We start from the raw sequence: 27,876 nt of genomic DNA, 5'->3' as shown, positions 1-27,876 counted from the left end.
CCAGTGTGTTAAGAGTAAAAAAAAAAAATCAAACGAAACAAAAACTAGAGTCTGAAAATCCTCCTGCAGAGGTTTTATATTAATTTTAATTTGGAAGAACAAAACTTCCATTCCATTCAGTCACAAGAAATCCCCACACCTTAAAGTGTGTCGCAGACGACCCAGAGAACAAGGCAAGGAATCAAACTAAAAATTAAATCAAGATAAAATTAAATAATCAGGATATCGTGTCAAAATTTGTACTTTGCCACGATACTAATTAAAAACTAATCTGTGGTCTTTTTTATGCATCATCAAACAGTAGAAAAGCACAAAAATATGAAAATAAAATAAAAAATATAAATCATTTTGTTTTGCTCTGTCTGATAAATATAAATGATGTCTGATGTGGAAAACACAGTGGAAAATATTAAGCTTTTTATAATCTTTTTATAAGACTGTCTCTTCACTCCTGTGTCACCCTGGTGTGTTACCCGTGGTAACCGTAAAGGTCAAGCTCCCGGTACAGGATGTAGTTCTTCAGTCGCTCCGGCAACGGCAGAAAACTCATGAAGACGGGCGATCGGAGATGAAGGCGTCCGAGACAACGACGGATCTTCAGCCGACACAGATGCTGCAGAGAGCGAGCGTTTTCTGAGGAGGAGGAAGATGATGAGCATCACTTCACTGTATTCTTCTTTACATCGTAGTGAACTTCAATACTTTTGTGTTATTGAACAAATTTTGATACATCAGGATTTGATTCAGTGCTGGATTCCAGAAGTTGATATCAATACCATATAGAAAATGTTTAATCACTTCCCAACCTTCTTCTTCTTCTTCTTCTTTGTTGCTTATAGGTTTTCAGGACCATTAAAGTTTGATTTCGCTCACCTTGTAGCCTGCAGATATCCGGCCACTCTTGCTGCTCCATCACAGCCGCCTTCAGTTTGGTGCACAGGGTCACGTGATCCAAGTAGTCCAGCAGGGTCCGGACAATGTGACCTGAGAGGTGCTTCAGCCAGGAGACTGTGATCACCTCACAGAACTGCACCGACATAAAGACAAACTCAAAAACCACCAGTGACGCTGACGTGCAACGGACAGAGCGGCAAAAGAAGTTGCTCTTTTAAAGGCACAGTGTGTAAGATTTACCAGTTATTTTGGTACTATTACTAAAGGAAAATACATACCATGCCGAACCGAAATATGCCAATAGTGGCCTTCAGTTAAGTAATATCACACGAGAGAGTGTTGTTATTGTTCAGGGTTAGGGTTAGGTTGTAATGTGGCCGTAATCCCACAAACTGAACCTTTAAATCTCCGTTCTTCCTCATTCTGATCCTTGGTTTGATCTTCAGAAGGTCAAATTGACCTTGTCTACATGCCTACATGCCATTTTCTTGGTTTCATAGATATTTGCATTGATGAACAGGTGTACCTAATAAAGTGGCCACCATTTTAAAGATAAATGATACAGACATTGAATTTGAGTTTGAATTTTTAGGTCTGAAAACACTTAATTCACATCACTCCGACTATATAGAACAACTGTTCAGTTGGTAGCTTCACTAGTTCTGTTCTGATCCTCCCTGTTCATTACCATGGTGTCTTTGATGACAGTGTTGCTCCATCCCTCGTAGTCGTCAGGTATATGGGAGTTGTTGCCGTAGGGACAGTGAAAGCACCGCGCCACGTCGTAACCGTAGTGACACAGCATTCTGAGGACCACCTAACGCACGCGTCGAAAACAGACCAGAGTAGGCATAGGAAGGAGTGTTGTGTAAACGTGTGAGACTGTAACTTTAACGTTTACCTCGTCTTTGAGCGCGTACTGCAGAGCTGAGGGAAAGTGTGTGGTGTTTATTCTGCAGTAGTAGTTGACGTTGGCTCCAAACCTCAGCAACATGGCGATCAACTCATAGTTGCCCAGACGCAGTGCAACCTAAGTGCAAGAGTCAGTGGATCGGCAACATGTTTTTGTCTCATTGTGTGTGGATTGTTGGGAACAAATAACGTTTTATTGAATTGAATTGAATTGAATTGAATTGAATTGAATTGAATTGAATTGAATTGAATTGAATTGAATTGAATTGAATTGAATTGAATTGAACTGAACATACACACACACCTACCTGCAGACATTTGATTGGGTCTTGGTTGGTCATGGCTCCAGCCTCCAGCAGCAGTTTGGCCGATGGCAGGTCATTATTGGAGACCGCAAAGAAGAGGGCCGACTTCCTCTCGTCGTCGAAGCCACGGCGAACCCAGGAGCTGAGCATGTTGTTGGGATCATAACCAGCGTCCAGCAAGGTCTGATGGGAGTTGGGGAGGAGATGGTGTTTAGTTGTCACAAAACTTTCACACACACCCACGTATATACGCACACAAACAAACACCGACTGTACCTTGATGCATTGTGCGTGTCCTCCTGCAGCAGCAGAGTGCAGAGGACTCATCCCACTGTCATTTACTTCTTCCACTGAAGTTACTGGAATCAGCAGCTTTAAAGCTCTGAAGAACACATGCACAAACACACATATGTATATATTTACATTCGGCATAACAAAAACTACAAATATATATATATACCTTTACTTAAATACTACTAATACTGATGATGATGAAGCCAGGGGTCTTCAAGGACCTTTGATCCTACATCTCCCACAATGCAACTGAACAGCTGAAGAGCACCGATCACTGTTTGGTAACAGTTTGGTGTCATGGTTTTTAAGTTTCCTCCTGGTTTCTTCACCCTTCACTCTTCAACCAGCACTATTACTATTGAATTTATATTTATTCTACAGTATTTCATTTCAATTTACTTTATTATATATTCATGTTTTAAAACTTTCTAGACCTTTTCTACCTCTATTATCTGGCTTTATTCAATTAAACCTGTTTCATTTGTATTTCATCCTTCATTGTCAAACATTTACTGCAAGTATCCTCTGTGTGCGACGCGGTGGATGGGCATGTGTCCTGTGTGCGTGGCCACGTTGGCGTCTGCCCCGTGTTCCAGCAGCAGACTGATCACAGCTGGATCTCCGGCTGCGGACGCCTCGTACAGGACGGACGCCTCGTCCTGCGCCTCGGACAGAACGTCTGCACCTGCGAGTCCACACATCAACACAGTTAATTCACATGTAATTGGATTAACTGTGGAACTAAGAATAATGTATGACCTCTACAAGAAATTACAATACACACAAGTAAATACTGAGCCACCCAGTTTCTTGAGAGTGACAGTGGATTGTTGTTTGTCTCCATGTGACCCTGTGATGGACTGGCGACCTGTCCATCTGTCCCCTGCATTTCGGGCCTATGTCAGCTGGGATTGACACCTCATGTGGAGGATTTGAAGATATAAGTATACTTATTTTACAAGGCCTGTGACATCACCAGAGCACTGAACTGCCACAACTGACAAAAGATTCCTCAGTTTAATTCCCTTCAACAACATATTTTCTCTGTCTACTACATGCTGTGCCTCATACAGTCCTCATATCCCTTTAGGTGGCACTTATGATGTTCTGACATCATAACGCTTTGAAACTCCATAGGTCACTGTTGTAGATATTTGTTGTACATACTTGTCTTTATATGAGCAAATCACTGCAATGCACTTTAAATATCTTATATTTATAGCTTTACATTATTTATTTTGTGTGTTAATTGACCCATGCCCTCTCACCTTTCTGCAGAAGACTCTCCACCACCTCCAGGTGTCCGCCCTGAGCTGCCAGCGCCAGTGGTGTGAGGCCGTAGTGGCTCCGAGGGTCAGGCCAGGCACCGGCGTCCAGCAGCAGGGTCACCAGCTCTACTTTGCCCAGCCGCGAGGCCTCGTGGAGGGGTCGACGTCCGTTACAGCCCTGCTGGTTCACCTTGGAGCCCCGCTGAAGCAACAGCCTCACCAAGTCCAGGCGTTCTGAACGGATCGCTGCAGAGGGAGACAATATATGACAGTATGTGATTTTGTTTTTTAGCTGTCTGTTTGTTTTTATAATGTTTTATAATGTATGACATTTCAGGAGGTTAAATGTTCATTGAACTGCTACAGGGTTTTGTAAAAGAAAGAAATTCAGATAAATTCAAAAATATAGAGCTTTTTCTCCTCACATATTATATAATGTATGTTATAAAATAGTTCCAGAGATCCCTTCCTTGGCTCAGGTTTGTGTTCCTGATTCTCCTACCAACAAACAGAGGCGAGTCCTGGTCCTGGTCCTGACAGTCTGGCTCGGATCCATGAGTGAGAAGGAAGGAGGCGTTTTCTATGAGACCTGTTTCTACTGCCAGGTAAAAAGGAGTCTGACCACGGAGAGTACGACAATCCACGGCATCAGGACCTGAGGCTGGAGAAATGGATGCATCGCTCTTATCCTTCACCAACTCTGTTAATAAATACATGGTGTGCACAATCACAAGTATAATGACAATGCAAACCTTTGAATGTGAGCTCCAGGATGGTTTGGTTGCTCTGAGCTGCTGCCTCATGGAGCGGAATCCAACCTCTGCTGTCTGTCTGTAGAAACTCGTCTTTGTGTTTGACACACAGTTCCCTCAACAGCTTCTCATTACCTACAACAACAGCATCAAACGTGTATGTAACAGTGTCAGTTATTATTTTGTAATATGTAGAATTCCTTCAATTTATTATCAACTCCTGAGGGTAAAAATCAGGCTCTTCAGTGGTGAGATGCTCCTCTATTATGTTCACTAGCTGCTTTGTGATTGTGTGTTTGCTGTTTGCTGTTTGGTGCTTGTTAGTGGTAACTCTGTGAGAGTGAATCAGAGCAGGAGATCGGGTCATGCAGCTTCACACTGCTGCGTCCTCCTCACTCACCATCTCTTATAGCAGAGAAGATCGTGCTGCTGTCTGTTTTTCTGGAGGAAGAAACATAATTAGATGAGACAAAGAAAGTTGATTATGACCAACTATGGACAATCAAACAAACTGAGCAGCTTTTTTCTGTTTTCTGTTCTGTTTTTTTCTGATTCTGTTCCACTGACTTCTTGTCGTCTCGTGCCGTCGACTCTCTGCGAGTTTCCTTCTGTTTGTTGCTCTCCAGCAGACTCTGCTCGATCATGTACTGAATGTCTGCATCATCTTCATCTTCCTCCTCCTCCCCCAACCTGAATCGCCAAGACTCCATGTTGTCCTCATTAAAGGCCCTGTTTAAAGAAGGGGGAAAGTTTAATGGACACTACATGGCTAAAAGTATACGGACACTCAAACCCAGATTTATAACTAACTTTTAACCTGGGGATAACGATCTGAATTTGCCCCTTGACTACTGCCACTCTCTCTATTTCCTTTTCTCCTTCTTTTCTGTCCCCCACCTCTCCTCTGTACTCCATTTTTCTATTCACCCCAACCGGTCTCGGCAGATTGATGCACATCTTTCACAAGTCTGGTTCCTTCAGAGATTTCTTCCTGTTGTTCTCCATGTGACCCTGTGATGGACTGACGACCTGTCCAGGCTGTCCCCCGCATTTCGGGCCTATGTCAGCTGGGATTGACACCTCACGTGGAGGATTTGAAGATATACAGTAAGTATACTCATTTTACAAGGCCTGTGAATCATCACCAGCCTATTACCTAGTACTGGGGTACAATGGGCCTAGCCTAGTACCCCATTTTTCTATTCACCCCAATCGGCCTCGGCAGATGATGCACATCTTTTTTTTAAGTCTGGTTTCTTCAGAGATTTCTTCCTATTTTTCAGGACTGGTGCCTCATGTTTGCTGATTGTGTCATCTGTTGGTTTTCTCTTGTCTCTCCATAATGTTGTATGGTTCCTGACTTACTTTGTAAAGTGCCTTGAGATAATGTATAGTGTGGATTCAAGATTCATCTTCATTGAAACTGATAAAACAGTAAAAACTCACACATAATGCCAGCATGTGTGTGTGTGCATGAAGCAGCAAGTATAGACGCAATGCTTTTAAAACAGATTATGTGAAGAAGGCATATGAAAAAACAGGCCTGATTTCAGGTGATTAAATTATGTTTTTTGACCAATGCATGTTGCCATTAAACAACTTGAATTGTATTCACCGTTTTTCAAACACTTAAAAATGTACTTAGAAATAACTTATCAAGATATTTCGCATGACATTTTGGGCTGACAGTAAATTTTACCTTGTAGTTTTGTGCTGGTTGATAACGTGGTTTCCTTCCTCTCAGCTGTGGAGTCTCTACAGATCAAAGAGGATCTATTGTTGTTGTTGTTGTTGTTGTTGTTGCTGCATGAGACAGCAAGTTTCCCCCTGACATCAGTGTGCCTTTGATGGTTACATTAATACATGATCCACTGCTGCGAGATGAGCTCACTAGATCAACTTGTCTGTCTTGGAAAAGTTTGAGTATAGTAGTACTTCTGCAAAATGTCAGGAGCTGCAGTGCTCTGGCTGTGGGGGTTGTGAGGAAAAGGATACATGCTGCTATATTTATACCTGCAGCTAAATTTATGCAGTCATCAGTTCAAATGTGACACAGCAGCATTAACTGTGGCCTGCTAACACTCACTGACCACTACTTTACACTTGTTGAATGACTTGTATCTAATCAGCCTATCACATGACATCCACCCAATGCGTTTAGGTGAGATGGCCTCCACAAGTTCAGAGAATCAGAATGGTGAATAAAGGGTCAGTGGGTCAAGCTTGCTTGCATGTAGGAACAGGAATAGTGTAGTTAAGATTTGAGTGACCTTGAATATGGCATGATTGTTGGTGCCAGACAGAATGTTACTACCTTCTTATATATTGGAGCAGGTAATGGGTGAAAATGCCTCATTTGGCCTGACTAGCTAAAAACCACTTGTTACAACCATGGCTTTCACAAGATAATATCTGAACACATCAATGATCAGTGAGGACACCATTTATATTTGTTATTTTATTGTGGGACCATTTTGCTGCCAAGGTTCCTAAATGTATACACCTTTCAGCTCATCTGAAAACGTTTTTATTTCAGTGTCACCTCTCACGTTAAGAGGCTTCTTCAGTTCTGACTGGTGATTTTCAATGTGAGGAAACCAAGAAGTGAATGACTAAGAGATTTCATACATTGGCTGTGAATGGATGAAACATTGTCATCCCTTTGAATAAAAGTGGTGTAAAATGTCTATCCACCTCATCCCAATACAGATTAACTTAAGGATTTGGGGGACTCTAAACAATATCATAAAAAAACAAATAGTATCTTCCAGTACCAAATATGTGACAAATTAAAAAAGACATGAAAGTTTGAATTCAAAACGTGTTTATTTCATATTCTGCTTTCAACTGTTTATGACCTAGGTCTCTCCTTCTTGCCTTTGTAGAGTGCCAGCAGAGACACATTGGCCACCTTGACAACCTTGAAACGAACTCCGGGAATATCACCAACGGCGTGACCTTTGCGTCCAAATCCTGCCACCAGAACCTCGTCGTTCTCCTACAGGACAAGGAGGCAAAGAAAAAAGTTGGTTACAGAATTCATTAATTTCATTTAACCCTAGACCATATTTTAGACAACTATGATGCACTTTTTAGATGCTCTAACAAAGTTGATTTACTATAGCTTAATGTTTCTGCGAAAGACTCTTTATTAGCCACATTGTCACTATGGCATTTACCTCGATGAAGTTGAGACAACCATCGTTGGGGACAAAGGCGGTGATTTTCTTGCCGTTCTTGATGAGCTGCACCCTCACACATTTCCTGATGGCAGAGTTGGGCTGCTTAGCCTCCACTCCTCTGTAGATGGGAAATAAAAACAGTGATGTGATCTCAAATTTACAGACTTTAATGTCAGGGACATGTGCAAGTTCCTTCACGCTTTCATGCACTCAGAACTTTTCTACACAGAACTGTTCGCCTTGGATTTCTCATTCCTCTTTATTCAGAGCAATCAGTGTGACCAGTAGATCAGTAAAATGGCAATTAAAGCTACAAAATAAACAGACTGCAGATTTTTAAGACCAAAAATACAGTCTTATCTGGGGAGGGAACTTGGCCAGTATTTAAAGTTCTAGTCATAGCAGACCCACTGTCAAGTCCACTGTCAGCTCACAACAAAAAGTAAGCTGGCTCACAACATCAGACATCGTTCATTGAATAAATACATGGTTGTCCCATTAACCATTGCTAAACCTTATGTTAACAGTTCACATTGTCGTGTGATACTCACACTTTCTCCAGCACGATGCCTTTAGCGTGAGAAGCTCCTCCGAAGGGGTTGGCCTTCAGGGCTGTGCCCAGATGGGCCTTCTTGTACTGTTTATCGTGCCATTTCTGCTCACGACGGTGATTACGGAGCTTCCTGGCTGTACGCAGTCCACGACACTTTCCTGGAAAGCAAAGTACAACAGTTATGTGGCAAATCTCATAAGATTTCTCATAAGAGACTCCATAAGATTTGTTTCAAAATAAAATGATATAGCAGTAAACCACAGGTGAAATATGCTAATGCTTTCCATTTAAGCCAGGTCTCAAATTCAGCCCACGGACCACAAGCAGCCTTCCACTTAATACAAAGTTAAGTATTTTTTTTTATTCATAAATTACCTTTGCATCACATTTATGAGTGTGAATATAACCCTAGTGAATATATCGTTTTAACATCTTCGATTCTGTAAAATATCAGATAGTGTTATCATGATTTAATATTGTGATGTAATTTTAAGATCATTGCCCACCCCTACTTGCTTTTATCTAAAATGTTTTGCCCCTCCTGACCAGACTAGATGCTCAGTGGCCCCCAGGTCATTTGACTGAGACCCCTGGTTAATGTAAGTGACTGACGAAGACATGAGTGACAGTGACCCAACTAGCAAAACATCAGGACCTGACAACTGTACCAGTTATCTTCAGGCATGAATCATTTCATGCTGCTCATGCAAGTTTCCTTCCAATATATTAAATACCTGCAATCGACAACCGACCGCAATCCAACCATAAGCGTTTATGAAGCAGCGCTTTTTCTGAAACCTCACCAGGATCACACTCTCCCAACGACGGACACCCACTCAAGTGTAATAATATCGAAATAAAGAGTATTTGAATGTGAAGTTGATACTTAAATCACCATAATATGCGAGATGACGGTTTACACAGCAATAATAAGACAAACAGTGTAGAGCTAACTATGCTAACTTGCCGCCTGTGTCTCAGGCGTGATATGGCCGCTCCACGTTGTAGCGGAAGACGGACGTAAAACGATAATTTCTTATGCCGCGGGTGATTTTAACCGACACAAACACATCGAAAACAACTCGTAAGATATTCATACAGAGCACGTATATTCATAATCGGTGAAATATTGGAAGAATACGGCATTTTTGACAAAATGTGAGACGTACCCATGTTTTCACGAGCGAGCCTGGGATCGAAAGGAAAGGCCCAGGGTGCACCGCGGTGAAGATGAGACGCAGGACCCCGGCCAGGGTGATTCCACAATATGCCTGACCGAAATTATCACCTGTATTGAAGGCTTTTGGTTTAAAAAATAAATAAATATTGCATTTGTAAACAGCTTAAAAAAACTCCTTAAAAAAGTAGAACAAACAACTATCATCTTGTTCATGTAAATAGCGTAATGTATATTCAGTATACCAAGGACAATCTGCTAAACTATTTACAATTGTTCTTTGGATAATTATATTCCAATTAAAAAACACAACAATAATTTGGCTGATATTATATTGTCTCATTATGTCTGAATGAAGTGTTGTACAGGATGTCTGAGTGAAAAACCAGAGTTTGAACCAGTACTTTTAAGTGTTCCAGGTTTCAATATCCAGGGTTTTTGGGTATCCTTTAAAATTGTACATACAGACTTGATTTACATTTGTCAGTAAATAATATTTACAATTATTCACATATTATATGAATAATTGCATTCACTGTTCTGTAGTATTGATAGATGGTGAAATTTATCAAATATATCTGAAGTACTCTTTGTGTAATCGTCACATTGACCTTTAATCTGCTAAAAATGAAATGTATTTTTGACTGCGCTGACCTGACCTGAATGTCTGGGTTGGTCTCCATCAACTGTCTGTCTGTGATTGGATGATGCATGAGTATGTTAAAGGGGCTTAAAGACAGTGGCCTGATTAAAGTGGATTTGGAAGAGAGGAGGGACAAAGAGTGTACTGGCATCACACTCTGGTCACCAAAGCAATGACTTCCCCGTGGAAACACTGGTCCATCTTTCTCCTCTCTCTCCTCCAACATCATCATTCTTCTACCTGCTCCGATGGTCAACCTGCTGACAGGTAGGTGGAGGAAAGTTGTAAAGCAGTTTGATCTTTATGATTAGTGTTGTGGTTTTTGAACCTGCCTGACCCTTTAATCTTTGAATCTTGAAACGTTCAGCTCAAAATGACTCATGTGTCGGAAAAAATGGCCCCAATGTCATTTTGTTTATTTATTATTAGTATACATTATTTATTTGAAGCTGTATGAGCCAATTTTCTGTTTGGTCATTTTGGAGCATTGGAAAACACTAAAATCTGGTCAGAGCTGAAACAACTAATCAGTTAAGCAATTGGTTGGTACAAAGAAAATGGCAACTGGTGACTATTCTGAAACCTGATGTATTTATTTCACAAAAATGTCAAACAAGTAAAATCAAAAGCGTTCTTGTTACTGCTGCTTTCTTGTAAGGATTCCCATACACTTCTTTCCGCTACCAATGTTCAGAGCTAATATAGGACATCATGTCTTCCTTTGTAAAGAGGCAGAAAATAAAGGAGTGAGAGGAGAGGATGGAGGTGGTAGATGAGGTGCATCACATCTGCATTTCATGTAGGAGTTTCTGTTGCACACCTGAAGTTATTATATGTGTAATTATATATATTAATTATCTGCAGATATTGAACATGGACTTGGAACAACAACAACAAAAAATAGAAATCCTGGTTATGACACCCAATCTGGGTGTTCACACAACTGTTTATTATCAACAAAATGTAATGGGATAATGAAATAATGTTGTCTGCTGAATGTCCAAACAGACATCTGCTCATGTGAGATGTTTTTCAGTGTGCAGCTGTTCACAGTACACAAGAAAGAAGCTGCAAAATCTCCTCTTGGCCAAAAGCCACCTCTTCTCCAGTCTCCAAGTGTCTCACAGAGGAGGTTACTACAGCTGCCAGGAGCTGCAGTGCCCTTCCCTCCCCTCAAGGTGTTGTGGTTTTCCTATCTGTGACTATAACGTAGAAATAACACATTTAATTTTAATAATTTTTAACCCATCACTAGTGGTGAACACACACAAGCCGGTCACAGGATCAGTGGGCAGCACTTATCTTGCACCTGGGGAGCAATGGGGATGAGAAAGTGCAGTATTTCCCTCTGACACAAATCATATGTAATTCCACCACTGTCTACCCACCAGGTAATGTCAAATGCAGAGCCATGCATCATGTTCCAGGTGCGGAAACTGTCTCTGCGCTACGAGAACCAGAAGCAGCTGGACCTGACAGAGCAGACGTTTTCTCCTAAGAAGACTGTGGACACCAGCCAGTCTGTCTGTCACCACGACAAGGCTACGTATGTACACCTGTCTGTACACAAACCTTAAAGAAAAAAAATATTTTCTCAACTTAATGTATTGTATATTTTTGCCAAATGAGGTTAAGTTCCACTAATTCACATATTCACAGAGTAAGCACAACAGGAATAACTGTTGATGAAAATCATCTCGAGATGGGAACAGGGATAGAATAGAATGCTTTAGAATACTATGTTGTGAAGCCATTTCCAGCACATATTAAAAAATAATGCAATAATTAAAAAAAAAAAAAAAAAAACAGTTGTAGAAAACAGTCATAGACAACACAAAGTCAACAGAGATGGTTGCCACATATTAAATAAATAAATAAATAATAAATAAGGTGAAGGACAAAAGCATCTCAAAGACCAGGGAGCTGTAGTCAGATACAAGGCATAACAAATATAGTAATTCAGAGTAGAGAAGTATGTGTATGTGTAACAGCAACATTTTGGTCCAGTTGAAGTATACCAAGAGCAAAATAAGTCCAAATTGATACTCAAACATGATTTATATCTGTTCTACAAAGTGATAATAGAACTAAACGTTGACCCCTGTTTCTATGTGTGTGTTCTGAAGGCTGGTCATGATGTTTGGTGATGTAGAAGATTTAAGAGGCCTATCCATCAGGTTCGTCAAACCATCCGCCTGTAAATTATGCACCACTTTAACTTATGATGTCAAATTAAATGACAGGATTGATGAAAAATCAACCTTTCATGTGTGTCATAAATGTGAAGTTTTGACTGACAGCCTTGTTCCATCAGACTGGAGCTGTCCAACACCTTCTACGAGTCTTCAGGTCAGTGGTGGTTCTCTGTGAACAGCGTCTCTCTGCTCTACAACGTGTCCGGAGAGGCGTCCTTCAATGCCAGCGAGGTTTATGCTCCCACCTCCTCTTCCTACCACTGTCTCCATGTCAGCAACCTGCAGCACCACAGCGCCCTGCTGCTGCCCAGCAGCGACCACGCCCACCGCTGGACTGTCACCTTCACCGACTTCCAGGTACACGTCTTATAAATGATTCACTGAATCCCTCCTCCAAATAAGTTAATGACAAATCATTATTCCAAGCCCAAGTAAGTAATAAAAATGTAAAAAAGAAGATTTGTTCAAACATTTTGGATAACAATTGCACGAGTTGGAAAAAAAATGTCATAACTTATTTATAATGTGGCTTAGTTTTATATACCTTGACTCCAGAGAAGATTTCTAATGTATGGATGACCATCTCATTAAGATATTATTATTTTCCTCTCCTCAGATTCAGGCGTTCAACATCTCCTCTGGCAGGTTTTCTGCTGCGAGTGACTGTGCCACCCTCCTGACACCAGCCATCCTCATGGGCCTCATCTCTTCCCTCATCCTGCTGCTGGTCCTGGTCTACGCTCTGCACATGGTCATCCACCTGAAACACATTGACAGTGAACACAAAGCCGAAGTCTACTTCCCACAAAACTCTGAACAACGAAAACCTTGTTATGTGGGAAATAATGCAGAGGTACATTATCTTCAGTGTGAGCAGGAAGACTGTTAAAACACAAACTCATCCTTTGATGCTGACCACTGACACCAAACCTCATTTTTTACATTGATGTTAATAGTGTTTTATAATTTGTGAATTTCTGTATTTGTCTTGATAACACATTTCATAAAAATACGGATTGAAGAATGAAAACATTTGTTTTATACTGCTTCCTTTTACTTTATCTTAAAACAATTAAATGTGTTGGATTTAGGGGCAGAACAAATATTATTAATAATCATTGTATAATATAGAGTATAGTAGTAATAAAAATGTAATCAAAGTATAATCACCTGAAACTTCAGAATCATATAAACATGAGTTCTAATGAGTCTCAGTTATTTGATAGATCATCTTCACAACAGATATACTCATGAGATCAAAGTTATGTATGTGTATATGCTTATAAATCAGCAGCACAATCAATTTGAATCCATTATTTGATGGATTTCTTGCCTTTACTGTCTGGTTTGAACAGTTGTCCTTTCACACCTCTGTTTACATCCAGTGTGATCTCTTTGCTTAACTTGCTTTTAATGAAAAATTTTATATTTTTAAAGCCCTCTTCATCAAGTCACTCCATTCCAGTGCCAGTTTGTTTTCCTACATAATCCGCATCCGCACTCCAGTCCAGTAGGGGTCGCTTCCGCAAACAAGAGGAACTAACGCACCAGAAGAAAAAGAAAGAAAGAAAACTCATGCGCTGACTCTGTAGGACGTTGCTGAGAGACAGTTAACTTACGGTCTACTATTTAATTATTACAGGACTACATGTTATTGAAAGATGAGGTTCTATAGCTGAAGTATTTCTATTGTTCAGTTTTCAAACCAGTCCGCTCTCAATGGTGTTGTCAATGTTTTTGTCCGTCCATGTTAGCATGTGGCTAACCGGTCAGTAGCGAGGCAGCTCTGTCTGGACCTGTCCCCCTGGGTTTAGCTTAGTTTGGCGTTGTTGTTGTCACCCTCCCGCCATCCTCCTTCATGTTTATCCGCCTCCCCGCTCTTCTCACACGGTTACCCGGGCGTCGCCTGTCCTTTTTTCGAGCAAAGCCTGTGACCCAAGCCTGTCGCTTCCTCCACGGCAGGATGGAGCCAGTCGTGGTGAGGTGTCTCCCCGGGGAGCCCAAGCTCACCATCTCTTTCACTCTGAACGGCAGCAACAGGTACATGCTGCGGGACCAGGACGAGCCGCTGGGTAAGGTCCTGGCCCGGATCTCTCACAACAAGGTTCGAGGAAAGGCGAAGAAGCCGAAGAAGGTCAAGGGTCAGCAGCAGCCGTGTGAAGCCGAGGAGCTCCCCGCGGTGAAGTTGTACCACGGAGGGGACGAGGTCCCCGACACGGTGCTGAACTCCGAGGCGTGGCAGGAGGGATCCGTGCTGCAGGTCGACGATGTGAAATTCTTAGTGCAGAGAAACACACCCACCTTCACCATTGCCGAGCTGCCGGTATCACTGATGGCCGGTTTCCCCGTCTGCCCCAAATTGGAGGTGGAGTTTGGGAAACTGCAAGACTGCGAGTTCACCTGGTTCATAGAAAAAGCTCCTGACACAAGGTACCTGTTCATGACCAATCAGTGTTTCCCCTTACATACTACAAATACAAAAAACTAAATTATTCTGCAACCCATCAGAGTGTTCCGACCTAGTTTCTGTTAACGACTGTTCCTGATAATTTGATAATGATATAACAACCATTATATAATAATAATAATGAATTATCTATGTTATGACCTCTTTGGAATACAGACTAAGAACTATGACCATAATCAAAGTGACACAATATAAATGTAAAGACTTTATACGCTGACTAAGTGGAACAAATTGTATTTAATGTTGTGCCTTTGTTTCCATCGCTTTTTGGAACATGATTCTTGTAGAGTGCATGCAACATAGTGTAAAAACTATTCACATAGAGAAAACGGACCTTGTGCAACTACCAAACTGCAGTACTGTAATCCACACTTGGGCAAAGTAAAGTGGCAGAACTGTTGTGTTATGCAGCACTTTTGTTCTTATTTTTCCTTTGTCTTGTTCTTGTCCCAGTCTTGAAGCTGCTGAGGAAGTGACAGATCAGGATTCAGGTTGGGCGCAGGTAGGATGTGGGAGAGTCCATGTCCCATTCAATCAGGACATCGGCTGCAGGCTCAAACTACGTTGCACACCCAAAGACGGAAGTCGCAGTGGTTCTACCAAAGAACTGCTCTCTGTGGCAGCTGTGGAGGCTGGACCAGGCATGTGCACGTTTGACAACCGACATGCGTACACTGTCAAAGACACGGAGTGGCCGACTGTGAGGGTGGTGTCATACAACATCCTGGCTGATATCTATGCTCAGACAGAACTGTCCAAGACGGTGCTTTACCCATACTGCGCCCCCTATGCCCTTCAGCTCGACTATAGACAGAACCTAATTAAGAAAGAACTGGCTGGATATAATGCTGACATCATCTGTCTGCAGGAGGTTGACAAAGGTAATTGGTGTTGAAATGACCACTGATCTGACAAAAATTTCCAAGTTACTTATTATTTGGTGTCTTTTTTTTTCTTTGTTAAAAATTTGTAATTATTTGTCCCTAATGTTTCTGTCAAATAACATGATGAATAGTCAACACTGCTTTCTGACTTTCCTTGGACTTCTCAGGTGTGTTTGTGGACAGTCTGATTCCATCTCTGGATGCCTTTGGTCTGGACGGAGTTTTCAGAATTAAAGAGAAGCAGCATGAAGGACTGGCAACGTTCTACCGCAGGTCAGGTGTACTGGATCTCTGAATCTCAGGAGAACGTCCTTTGTATCATTTTTGTGTTTATAGTTTTGTCAAGTATTGGCTGATGCAACATTGCAGCCACACTGACAGTCTGGCTTTGGTGAGCTCATGTGAGAACACAGTAGTAGAAACTCAAAATTCCACACAAATGCCATGACAGTTTCGCAACAGGAAATTCACAAATGTCTGTGGTCTCAACAACAATGTCCCATTGGCCCACTGTGTATGTGAAAGGCAAAGTCCAGAAATGATACAGAAATCATGACTGAAATCAACTCCAGTTTGTCTAGTTATTTTATGCATGTAGGCCTATCAGTTTTTTTGATAGTTTCTTCTACACAGACAAAATTCCACATACAAATCAAACTTGAAGCTCTATGTGTTACCCATATTCATGCAGATGAATAGGTAGTAGTTTTCTTCACATCTGAAAATGTAAAATGTTGCTGTCACTTCCAAATGAATAGGACATTTGAAGTTTTTTCCCTTTGCAGTTGAATTTATCAACATTGATTGTCACTTATGTTTGCTTATGCCAAAGTTCTTTGTATTACATGATTAATTCTAGGGTAATTACTTTGGGTAATGAAATTAAAATGATGCTCTGTTTCCAGGTCAAAATTCCGGCTGTTGAGTCGCCATGACATCATGTTGAGCGAAGTGTTGGCCTCTGACCCCATCCACTCTGAGCTGCTGGAGATGATTTCCCCAAATGATACCCTAAAGCACAGGATCCTTCAGAGATCCACCACGCTGCAGGTAGCGCATCTTACCTGAGAACAGTTTGGTACAAACCCGACAGAAGAAGACGACAAGTGAAACGAAACATTGTGAAATCCAGGCCGGCACATTTTTTGGTCTGATTAGGAGAAGAAGGTTATGCTTTCTCATCTTAAGGAATTTGCCTTGAAAACATTTTCAAACCTTTTAAGGAATAATTTTAATGTTTTTTTTTTTATCCACTAGAGTAGTGGGTTCTATCAGCATTTAAAATCTTGAAATGTAAATAGAACATTTTAAGTGGTTGGTTGTTGGACATGTTCTAGCTCATTTAAACACACAGCACTTGCATCATAGTGTACTGACAGAATTCAAAATCAATAGCTTCATCAATTCCTGAAAACGATTATGAATTACTCATTTTTCTGCAGGTCACTTTGCTTGAGGACCTGCATAAACCAGACAGGAAGATCTGCGTGGCAAACACTCACCTGTACTGGCACCCAAAAGGTAAACAAGCCCATTCTTTTGTTTGATTACACCTCAGTCACTAAATGTGAAAACGTAGTGACCATCATTATAATATGTACATGTGAACAGATGTCTAACAATTATTTCATTTCTTTTGCAGGAGGAAATGTTCGCTTGGTTCAGATGGGTGTGGCCCTGAAACACCTGAGTCGTGTAATCCAGGACGTCGCACCTGGAGCCCCTTTGCTCTTCTGTGGTGACTTTAACTCTTCCCCTACCTCAGGTAAGTCCACACTCAAGGGTAACCCTAACCCTAACCCACACTCCGGTCTGTGGACTTATCAGGAAATGGAAACAGTATTGTCATCATGTACCTCATTTTTGTAGCTGTGTATGTTCATCTTCCCCTCTTGTCTCAGGTGTGTTCCAGCTGGTCACAGAGGCTGTGGTCCCTCAGAAGCATCCGGACTGGAGCAGCTCAGAGCCCGAAGAGTCTTTCAGTATGGAGCTGTGCTCTGGTTTCCCCCCACTGTTGAGCGCCTGCAACCAGCCAGCCTACACCAACTATGTGGGAGGATTTCACGGCTGCCTGGATTACATTTTCATACAACCAGACAGCATGCAGGTACAAATACCAAGGCTTGTTACACTCTGGATGTGTGTTGTGAATCTACCACGCAGACTTACTTTTGTCTTACTTTTCATGGGCACACGTTAACTGATGAGTGTCCACACTGCCCGTGTGATCCATGCGTCTCATGCAAGTGCTGCTCTTTTTGGAAACAGACCGATCACCTGTCTTATTAGCAAAAAAAGACGGTGAACAACAGCAGTTTCAACGTCTTTATCTGTGACATATATCACAAACATTACATGTCATTTTCATGTTTGAAAGTAAAAGCATGCACGCATTTCAGTTCGCTGAATCCCTTCCACTCCCTTCTTATTGTGAAATATTTGCAGGATGCAACTCTTCCTACTGAAGAGTCCTGGCAGTTAGTTGAGTACAGATGTGTATATATATATAAAACAGCAAGAGCACAGCAGACATGCTACCAGTGTGAACTACAGTCTAAACCCAGCCTGGATTATAAGCATATTTATTATCCCCTGCTTTTAAGTCTGAAAATGTAAATCACTGTATTTTCCTTTACTAAGTTTGAGGTGAATCCTGAAATGATTAGTGATGAATGTAGTTGTCACATATGTCCTGTATATCTGAGCAAGGAAGCTAATTGTGTGTTTGTGTGCAGGTGGAGCAGATGATTCCTCTGCCCAGCCATCAGGAGGTCACCACCTATGAGGCTCTGCCCAGTGTGGCTCACCCTTCTGATCACATCGCTCTTGTATGCGACTTGTGCTGGAACCCCTGACTTTTTAAAAGTGCAGTTACAGATTGATTTTGGATTTCTTCATACTTGAGTGACGTTTGAGAGTGCAAATGTGATCGTGCAGTCTTTCGGAAGAAAAAGGAAAAGTCAGCAGAACCACGGAGAACACTGTAAATATGACTACGAAACTGTATTTAAAGATGTTAATATGAAATAGTTTTCATCACTGATATTCAGTATTAGGTATTACTTCAAGAAATAAATGACATCACATTGTCACATTTTTTAATTTAATTTTAATTTGAGCTTATAATTACAGCTGAAGTGTTGACTCCTGTTTTTTCCTCTTCACCTTATGAAACAGATGACCTTTTTAGACCAAATATTGAAATATTTATTATAATTCTCAAGTTGCTCAGCTGGTGTGATTTAAATGTGTCAAATAAAATTTGAGTCGACTAAAATGACGATGAATATCTGTTGAATTTTGTGTTGTGCACCATGTTGTTACAGTTCTAATACTTTCAAGGTCCTTATTTCTTAATTCTTGTATTTCTGTCTGTGTAGGATGATTCATAATCGGTCGCACCACTCTCCCATAGCATTCATTTAGCAAAAACATGTCAACACATGATTATATTTCCAGTATCAAATACAATGGATTGACTACACTAGTGAGATAGGCGCACCCACATTCGCCACGCTGTTTTTCCTTCATTGGTCGAAAGTGGCGAGAAGGCGGGGCCAGAGTGGAACGTACCACTAGGTTGTATGTTGGGGCACAGCGAAAATGTATCATAGTCAATAACATTGTTGTTTTGGTCTAAATTTCGTTAACCTCGAATTTCGAAAACATTAAACACAATATGCGTTTTAAGTACAGTAACATTAGCGCCTTTGGTTAAGGCTACGATAGATTTCAAAATGCGAGTCGGTGAACGCGGTTAGACGAAGACCGGAAATCAAGGAATGTGTCAATCAAAAATAAAAATATGAACAGCTAACTTAATTGAACATTTTTATTTATTCATATTTTATAGCAGAACAACCCGATGAAAACAAACAAACGACCACGAAAGGGATTTGATATGCAAAAATTAATAGTCTAAATCAAAGTCAAGGAAGGTATATCGCATACGGATTAAAGGCACATCAAAGCAATTTGCTGTTTTCAGTATACTTTTGTGATATTCCCAATAGTGTTTCATTCGATATGCTGTTGGGCACTCAGCACATCACTCGGTTGTTATCAAAATTCAATTGAATAAAGGCCAAATGATGAGCGGTGACGTGAGTGACATGCACAGGACAAAATGCCATAACATTTATTTTGAAATTGTGCGCCGGAAAATGTCGGTGTCACGTGATCTTGACGTAAGCCCGTGTTTGAACAGTCTTACGTGTCATTCAGAGTTGCACTGGTTCACAGACCTCCTGGACACTTTTGGACCACAAATCCCTGTAAGTTTTCTTCGTGTTTTCCACTCTCTCACACACCGAAGTCACACACAAGATACTTATCACAGCCAGTGGGTGTGTTTGTTTTTTTTGTCGTTAACTGCTGAGAAATTGATGTTAGCCACTTTGGCTAGCTTGGCTTGGCTTGGTTAGCTACAGCCACTGCAAGTCAATTTGCCAGAGTTAAATGTGTATTTATTTAGCGTATAAATAAATAATATGGTCTGACTAACTCGCTAAGTAACACTCTAAAATGTATTCATAAATATGTGGAATTTTTATAGTCGCGAAAGTAGAAGCTAACGCCCAAGATAGCAGCTGGTCCACACAGACTAATGTAAAGTGAAATTGTCATTACCACATTATTACTTTAGTTCTCAGAAGTCTTAACTACAATCTTACTTGAGTCATCAGTTTTTTCAGTTTTAGTTGAAAATGCTTAAAAATAATATATTTTCAAAATATAGGGAAGAGGACAGGGAATGTGTTGAGTGTACACTCAACATAATGCAATGTAATGTAATGTAATATGGTCTAGTATTGTCCAATACTGTCTAGTTTTGTTTTGTAAAAACATCCCAGAGACCTGATTTAAGTTGAATTGACATTGAAAAAGAAGAGAATGGGGTAGAACCGGATACACAGGTGTTTCATCCTTCTCCTTTTTGAACAATATATTTTTCCTTCAGTCATTAAACAAGTACCTAGTTGCTATTGGTAGGCGAATATTTAGCAGCCCTTACTATATGATTATATTAGTACATAAATATTGATGGTCAGACCACACATTATTTTATATATAAAGTATTTACCTGTTATTACAATTTAAATTCACAACTAGTTAGTAGTAATTTCTACTTTCTTATATCAATATTTGGTATTCATCCTTGTTTGATCAGACCACATTATCTTGGATTTCATTGTGATCTCTTCTACAGTACAAATGTGTAAAGTTGTCACTGCCAGTCACTTTATTGGCCCTCTCTGTTGACTTGACAATCAGGGTGTGCAGGAGTGACCTTTGTGCTAAACGCTTATATTTGATTCTCCTTCATCGTGAGTATCTGGTTATGCGAGAATGTTGACTCTTTGGTCACCGAACATGTCATGCCAGTCTTCAGAATTTTATTGGTTGAACTCGATAAACAACTTGGCTACAAATAACTCACAATGCGTCAGTCTAAAAATACCATTGTTTCACAATGTCCTTCGATTTTATTAAACAGTATATTTGTAGTTTTGAAGTTCAATTTGATTGTCCTGACAATTCTTAGTTCATCATCAGCCACTGTACTCACTCACCTGTTTTCTTGTGTAGGCTAGTTCTGGTTCTGATGTTGATGAGTTGTAGTTGTTACCCTGCTCAATGTTTGATCTTTTTTTTAGAAGCATGAAGGCTTTGATCCTGGTAGGAGGGTATGGGACACGGCTCCGACCGCTAACCCTAAGCGTTCCCAAACCACTGGTGGAGTTCTGCAATAAACCCATCCTGTTGCACCAGGTGGAAGCTCTGGTCAAGGTATGGAAGAGACACCCAGCTCATGTGTCATTCTGCGCTTCTTGTCTCTAGAGAAGTTAACTGGTCAGTCTTTGTGTATGTGCTCACAGGCTGGGGTGGACCATGTGGTTCTGGCAGTGAGCTACATGTCAGACCTGCTGGAGAGAGAGATGAGAATCCAGGAACAGAGAGTAAGTACAACAAACCACCAGAACGACACATTATTACAGCTATGAAACACACCCACATTAATAATTTGATATAATTTGAGATTTACACAATGGTATTTTTTGTTTTCTCCCATACTATCCTGAATGTTTTTATTCTGTTCTGTCTTCAGCTTGGGATTAAAATCTCCTTGTCTCATGAGACGGAGCCTTTGGGAACAGGTGAGTTCCACTTCATTCAAGTGTTTCTACAGTCTTGTCACTGAGTTTTTTGCTTTATTGAGTTTTTAGATAAGTACCCGATTACATCACAAATGAGATGTGTTTGTGTTTTTTACAGCGGGTCCTCTGGCGTTGGCTCGAGAACTGTTGGATGTCGACAACGAGCCATTTTTTGTCCTGAATTCAGACGTCATCTGTGATTTTCCATTCAAAGATCTTATGCAGTTCCACCACAATCACGGCAAAGAGGGAACCATAGTGGTGAGAGACGGAAAGAAATAGCGTGTCTTTTTGTAGCTTCAGACACACAGTACTCACAGTAGAAATTAATTAAGTTACAGTATTATGCAAAAGTCTAAGGAGAACACCAGCTTTGTTGTTTTTATGTCTGTCATATACTCATCATTAGCATTTGGCTGTTGTATGCTTGTGAAGGTAACTCGGGTGGAGGAGCCTTCCAAGTACGGTGTGGTGGTGTTTGAGTCAGAGAGCGGGAGGATCCATCGTTTTGTTGAGAAACCTCAGGTCTTCGTCTCAAACAAAATCAACGCCGGCATATACATCTTCAATCCCAGCATGCTCAGCAGGATCCAGGTGAGGCCCTCTCTCTCTCTCTCTCTCTCTCTCTCTCTCTCTCACTCACACTTGAACTGTTACTGTCGTAATTGAATGTAATGAGCCTTTTGTGTTGATAATGATGATGAATATCCAGAAACTGCATTTTTGTTTGTTTTTGTACATAGTCTTTTTTTTTAATATTTTGCAGCTAAGACCAACTTCCATAGAGAAAGAGATATTTCCTGTCATGGCAGAGGAGGGACAGCTGTACACCATGGAGCTCCAGGGTAACTACACACCGCTACAGAACCACAACATCGTACTATAATATACTATGGCTGATAATGTTGGACACATTAGTCTCGGGCTGCTACTAACAATTATTTTTATTTTCTCAATTAATTGAGAAGCTGTTTTGCCAAACTGATAATTCAAAATGATAATGTCTTCAAATCCACAAACCAAAATGAATCAGTCGTATGGAGCAAAGAAGCCAGCAAATATTTACTTTTAAAAAAATAGACAACTCTGAACTGAGTGTATTTGATCTGTGAAGACACAGCTGTTTGTGTGAAGTCGCCAGCACCTTCAACAGATTAAGGTTGTTTTTGTGAACGTGAAGGTTATTTAGTCTAAAACCAGAAAAGTTGTACTTCTTGGTCCAGAACAGTGATCATGTAAAAGGGGAAACATGTTTTCAGTGTCAGGATTGAAATTGATTTTGTTGAGCAGAGACTTGTCAATTCTGGCTGTTTTGTTTGATGATGTCTGTTTCCTGTTAAAACTGGTCACGCTCTCAGAGAAAGACTATTCCCTTAACCCATCTGTCAGCTGAAAATTATTTATATTATTTATGTAAAAGTTTCAGTGGCAGTTAGTTTTGAGAGGTTGACCTGTGTAATTGCTTTGGTCTCTGCAGCTCACAGCTCTACCAGACGTAAGTGTGTCTCTTTATAACTGAACTTGTGTAGTTGTGGAGCTGAACTGATTGTAGAGAGGCACAGATCTGCTTCTGTTCTATAAACAGGGTGTTCTCCAGACAGTTTAATCAGTTTGTGTTAATAATGCACACACCTGTTTGCAGGTATATGTAGACAAAGTCATCAGCAATCTGTGCTTCTCTAGACTCTCTTCCTTCTCTGGGAGAGATCAGTTTTAACTGTGAAAGCAAGTTAGTATTCCAGTTCATTAGTGAATATAGTTAGTATCCCTCTCGTCATGTAGTCCAGGCAGACTCAGACTTCTGAGTCACTGACCCTTGTCCTCATCCTAGTGGCTTTGCTTTCCTTACGAAGACATTGTGAGTAGCTCCCTGCCGTTGCATTGTTTATGTATAAAGCCTGAAATGGATCTGGACCTGCTGTCAGAACACTGACACATTCTTAATAAGTTGGGCTTATTAAGAGTTAAAGGCGCCATATGTAAGAATGTGGCCAAAAAAACGGTTACTACACAAAGGTATCGTTTTCTGTTGTTTTTCTAACTGGCAACCCGCGGTTGCTCGGCAGCTGAGACTCTACTGACAATGCAATGATTGGTAGACGGCGATAGGTGGCGCCACATGATTTCAAAACATAAACATGATTTGCGGTTTGCAAAAGATTTTTTTAATGCAAATATTTTGGCTGTACTGTTGTTGTTGGAGAGTGCAGTATGTTATATGAATATTATTCCTGAGTCTCTGTGACATATTAGGAGGATTTTATGGCCAGTTGCTTTAGATTTATTACATAATGCATCTTTAACTGTATCACATTTTATGTTCACGTAATGTTTTGACTGATTTTTGGATCTCAAGGAAAACTCGATATAACCAAATCAGTAAAATTTTGTAAAACTATTTAAAGATTGTTTCATATAAAATAAGATAAATGCATATTATGGGACATGGACTAGATTAGCTGTGGTTATACTTCCTAAAAATACAAGGGGAACCTCCTGGTTTCGTGTCCTTAGTTTCCATGGTAACTAACTGCTGTAACTGACTGTCTGCAGGTTTCTGGATGGACATTGGTCAGCCTAAAGACTTTCTGACAGGCATGTGTATGTACCTTCAGTCGGTACGACAACATGCCCCTGAGAGGCTACAAACAGGGCCCCGTTTCCTTGGCAATGTTCTGGTGGTGAGTGCAGCTCTTTGGCTCTATGGAAGCACAGTCCATATAAAAAAAGTGTACTCTATCATAATCTTTAATCTTCTTTGTCCTCTACTCTGCAGGACCCGACAGCTCAGATCGGGGAGAACTGCACAATTGGCCCAAATGTGACCATTGGTGCTGGTGTGGTTGTGGAAGACGGCGTCAGGATAAAACGCTGCACGGTATTGAGGGGGGCGCGGGTGCGATCACACTCCTGGCTGGAGAGCTGCATCGTGGGATGGAGCTCCTCTGTTGGCCAGTGGGTGAGTGGACGACATTGGCTCAATAAAGATGATTTGCATGAAAAACAGAAAAACAACTACACCGAAAAACAGAAAAAAAAATATTCAAAAAAACAAACCGAAAATTAATTAAGATCAATGAATCTTTGCAGTCCTAATGTGAGCAAACAGATGTTTACATGCACAGCAGTTACAGTCCAATCTGAAAAGAAAATGACACCCACCTCTAAAAAATAACCAGCTCACTCTTCACATCACACACCAGTCACAACATCTTTCAACATGCCACTTTAAGGTGTGCCGTGCTGCATGTGTAGATACCTGGCTGTTGTCAGGTGTGTGACGATGACTCATCATCTCTGTTGTCATGTGTTCGTCATCAGGTCCGTATGGAGAATGTGACAGTGCTGGGGGAGGATGTGATCGTGAATGACGAGCTTTACCTGAATGGTGCCAATGTCCTGCCTCACAAATCCATCAACGAGTCGGTACCAGAACCCAGGATTATCATGTAGCATCGGCTGGATGAGATTTTTTTTTTTTTACTTTATTGAACACCCAAACTGTGCCAGAGAAAGCGAGAGAGAGAGAGATGGGGGAGAACAGACGGTAAGAGGGAAAGGGTAGAAGAAGAAGAAGGGCTCTCTTTTATCATTATATTCATTTGGACTCGTTTTTTGCCCTGCTTGGCTGCACCTTCCATCAATCAGACACGATGGAATAAGCATGAGCATATGACGATATGTCTGAACCATCAGGCTTATTAAAGTTTCCATTTCAGGTAAAATATGAAATGCTAATGCCCTGAAAGTGGTGAACCTGTCGTGTGAACACTGCTTTATCGGATGGAGTAAAGGTTGGAGGCAGGCTGGTTTACCTGCACTGGTGGAGGGACTAATCCTGAGTGTTTTTAGGAAGAAACAAAGCGTTTTAGATTCACTCTGCATTTCCATTTCCTGGACAGCTACAGAGAATATGTAGAAGGATCACACTACCTTGAGATGTTGGCACTGAAATCATGACTGAGATTTATTGATTTGACCTCTTAAAGCAACTGAACAAACTGTAAACACAGCGTCTGAATCAGTGAAAGTCCAGCAGCTATACAGAAATGTCATCCTTTTTCTTTTGATTGGAATCATGTTTGCGTCCTTCTGATGAAAGTGATTTGACAACTGTTTATGTGTCAAATATTGATCAATGGGTTAGGGTTAGCTTTAAACAGTTATCAAATTATATTTGTAAACTTGGTTAAAGGTTTGTTTTGTTGCCAAACTGTTTACTTCTCTGAAAAGGTAAATATAGCAAGATTTTTGTTTTTAAGTAATTCAATTTTTGTTAAGTAGCTATTTGAGATTGACACTAGGAATTAAATAGTGATCTTGTTTCTAGGCTGCTGCAAATTCATTCATTGCTTTTAGAGAGGGATCCTTCTATGAACTAATTACGATTCATCCTATCGGGAACATGAGCCAAATTTCATGTTTGTCCGACCAGTAGTTAGTGAGACGTCTGACTCTGTCTGCGTCAATAAACATTATGTTTTGAGTCAGTTTGGAACACATTTTACTGTCCACGGTCAAATGAAGGCTTTAGGTTAACTTAACTAGGTGAAATCATCAGCAGAGGTAATGTTGAGGAGAAAAACAACTTAAAATGAGTTTCACAGTCGAAGGCTCCTGGAGCACAGCATCAGGTTTGACCTGATGTCGTGTTTCTTGAAAAACACAGCAGATTAAAGTGCTGTCATTCTAGACATGAAGCACTGGTCTCTGAATATTATGCAGTTAGTGATCAACAGTATTTAAGATACTGAACATGTGAAGACTCTGTGTCTGAATGAATGAAGTAAACTCTTGTAATAAGTCTTTTTAAAGAGAATAATATAATCTATACACATTCAAACATTGGCTCTTGTTTTGTTTTTCCGATCTTATCCGGGTTATTGATAGTTTGATAATTTTAATGGATGTGATTAGTAACTGATCCACCTGTGCAAACGATTATATGTTTACTGGGTTTTTTTTTCATTGTCTTGTCATTTTCATAAACCGAAACTCTGTTTTTGGTTGGAAGACGACAAAGTTAAAAAGGTGAGTGTTGTGTTCTATGGGAAATATGCTCTCTAGTCTTTTGGGATATAAAGTCCCATGAATTATATATATATATATATATATATATATAAAGGCCTTAACATTTTCAGCCACTTACAATAAAAAAAAGGCACATTTTAAACATCAAAATGTTATTTTATCTTAAAAATCCTGAATTCTTTAAATATTACAGACATTTTATCTCCAAATATTACTTTCTAATAATAATTATTATTATTTATAAATTAATCTTTCCCTCTTGGACTGAGAGCCCAAGATTTACTTTTAAACCTCATCATTCCAGCTGTGGCTACATCTGTCAGAGCTGCTAAAAACACCTGTGGATCATCCACCGGGGGGCGCTGCTGGACTCTTTCAATTGCAGCGATTTGATTCTGGAGAAATGAGGCCTCTCTCTCTCTCTGGTCGCTCAGTCTTCTCATTAGGAGTAGTTATTGAATGGAGGCATTTACCAACATATGAATAACCAACATGGAAACTTCACTTGACAAATTTGCAACAAAGGAACTAACCACTGAAAGGTTGACTGTGGTGTGGCGACACCAGTATTATTGGGAGCCACCATGGAAGACCGAATGATGTATTTTCCAAATTCTGTGGTTCCTCGGCTTCACCAAGCTGGTGTTAATTGACAGGACCCACCACACCCAGCAGAACTTCAAGTCTCCAAAAAGCCATGTGATAATTTTATGGTGACTCTCACACAAGGAAAGGATGTGATTCTGCAGCTTCAGAGACAGAGTTCGATTATGTTCAAAGAAGAAGTGCTCATCAGTCAGGTTCAAGAGGAGAATGTAAAGCTGTAGTGTGTAAGTTTTGGTTGATTTGTTTGTTTGTTGTTGATCTGTCAAGTATTACTGTAGCCGTGTATCCATCGTGGCACAGTTTGGAACGGTAAAGCCCTGAGTCAGGCTTGCGTAGTGTCACGCGGCGACTATGAATGACGACTTCGAACGTGACGCAACAGACATCCACAAGCTCCTTTTTTTTCTTCGTTTGTGGCTGTTTGTCTCAACAAGATGTTAAGCTTTGTATGAGAATAGACTGAGGATTAGACTCCACTTCTGAAACAGTTTGTTGGCACGTTCTTGTGTTTTCAGTCAAACTGTTTGCTCACTTTACTTGCGCATTGTTGCTTTG

The 27,876-nt window shown here is 40.5% G+C and overlaps 4 protein-coding genes across 4 annotated transcripts; 2 read left to right on the top strand and 2 right to left on the bottom strand.

The window, feature by feature from the left end:
- Positions 1 to 77: 77 nt before the first annotated feature.
- On the bottom strand, positions 78 to 6,377 carry asb14a (ankyrin repeat and SOCS box containing 14a). The gene is made up of 13 exons (XM_083892835.1): positions 6,125 to 6,377; positions 4,993 to 5,154; positions 4,826 to 4,866; positions 4,426 to 4,560; positions 4,176 to 4,334; positions 3,674 to 3,919; positions 2,919 to 3,090; positions 2,388 to 2,493; positions 2,115 to 2,294; positions 1,796 to 1,924; positions 1,583 to 1,711; positions 874 to 1,027; positions 78 to 633 (listed from the first exon to the last, which is right to left on the bottom strand). Exons 2-13 carry the CDS (start codon positions 5,133 to 5,135, stop codon positions 470 to 472), a joined length of 1,758 nt encoding a protein of 585 aa, XP_083748961.1. The 5' UTR covers positions 5,136 to 5,154; positions 6,125 to 6,377; the 3' UTR covers positions 78 to 469.
- Positions 6,378 to 7,232: 855 nt separating this feature from the next.
- On the bottom strand, positions 7,233 to 9,390 carry rps23 (ribosomal protein S23). Its single transcript, XM_083892118.1, has 4 exons — positions 9,330 to 9,390; positions 8,159 to 8,318; positions 7,605 to 7,725; positions 7,233 to 7,423 (listed from the first exon to the last, which is right to left on the bottom strand). The coding sequence occupies exons 1-4, from the start codon at positions 9,331 to 9,333 to the stop codon at positions 7,277 to 7,279; spliced, it is 432 nt and encodes a 143-aa protein (XP_083748244.1). The 5' UTR covers positions 9,334 to 9,390; the 3' UTR covers positions 7,233 to 7,276.
- Positions 9,391 to 13,803: 4,413 nt separating this feature from the next.
- Positions 13,804 to 18,381, top strand: pde12 (phosphodiesterase 12; the record flags this gene model as incomplete). The annotated part of the gene is made up of 8 exons (XM_083893069.1): positions 13,804 to 14,605; positions 15,096 to 15,523; positions 15,694 to 15,799; positions 16,432 to 16,576; positions 16,969 to 17,047; positions 17,169 to 17,291; positions 17,428 to 17,633; positions 18,262 to 18,381. Exons 1-8 carry the CDS (start codon positions 14,034 to 14,036, stop codon positions 18,379 to 18,381), a joined length of 1,779 nt encoding a protein of 592 aa, XP_083749195.1. The 5' UTR covers positions 13,804 to 14,033.
- Positions 18,382 to 19,749: 1,368 nt separating this feature from the next.
- Positions 19,750 to 26,447, top strand: gmppb (GDP-mannose pyrophosphorylase B). Its single transcript, XM_083893066.1, has 10 exons — positions 19,750 to 19,800; positions 21,184 to 21,316; positions 21,406 to 21,486; positions 21,636 to 21,684; positions 21,803 to 21,945; positions 22,120 to 22,278; positions 22,451 to 22,529; positions 24,238 to 24,365; positions 24,461 to 24,643; positions 25,006 to 26,447. The coding sequence occupies exons 2-10, from the start codon at positions 21,188 to 21,190 to the stop codon at positions 25,135 to 25,137; spliced, it is 1,083 nt and encodes a 360-aa protein (XP_083749192.1). The 5' UTR covers positions 19,750 to 19,800; positions 21,184 to 21,187; the 3' UTR covers positions 25,138 to 26,447.
- The last annotated feature ends 1,429 nt before the right edge of the window (positions 26,448 to 27,876 follow it).

The sequence above is a fragment of the Microchirus variegatus genome (genome assembly GCF_963457635.1).
Source record: "Microchirus variegatus genome assembly, chromosome: 7".
In the NCBI taxonomy this organism is placed as follows: Eukaryota; Metazoa; Chordata; class Actinopteri; order Pleuronectiformes; family Soleidae; genus Microchirus; species Microchirus variegatus.
This window is presented reverse-complemented; position numbering and strand designations above follow the sequence as displayed.

Coding starts and splice junctions, on each gene's coding strand:
- rps23 (XM_083892118.1), bottom strand. Junction 7,726..8,158: donor GGCATCGTGCTGGAGAAAGT/GTGAGTATCACA, acceptor TCCCATCTACAG/AGGAGTGGAGGCTAAGCAGC. Junction 7,424..7,604: donor GTTGTCTCAACTTCATCGAG/GTAAATGCCATA, acceptor CTTGTCCTGTAG/GAGAACGACGAGGTTCTGGT.
- asb14a (XM_083892835.1), bottom strand. CDS start 5,135: ATGGAGTCTTGGCGATTCAGGTTGGGGGAGGAGGAGGAAGATGAAGAT. Junction 4,867..4,992: donor ACGGCACGAGACGACAAGAA/GTCAGTGGAACA, acceptor TTCTTCCTCCAG/AAAAACAGACAGCAGCACGA. Junction 2,494..2,918: donor GCACACAGAGGATACTTGCA/GTAAATGTTTGA, acceptor TGTGTTCTTCAG/AGCTTTAAAGCTGCTGATTC.
- gmppb (XM_083893066.1), top strand. CDS start 21,188: ATGAAGGCTTTGATCCTGGTAGGAGGGTATGGGACACGGCTCCGACCG. Junction 22,279..22,450: donor GCATGCTCAGCAGGATCCAG/GTGAGGCCCTCT, acceptor AATATTTTGCAG/CTAAGACCAACTTCCATAGA. Junction 22,530..24,237: donor GTACACCATGGAGCTCCAGG/GTAACTACACAC, acceptor GACTGTCTGCAG/GTTTCTGGATGGACATTGGT.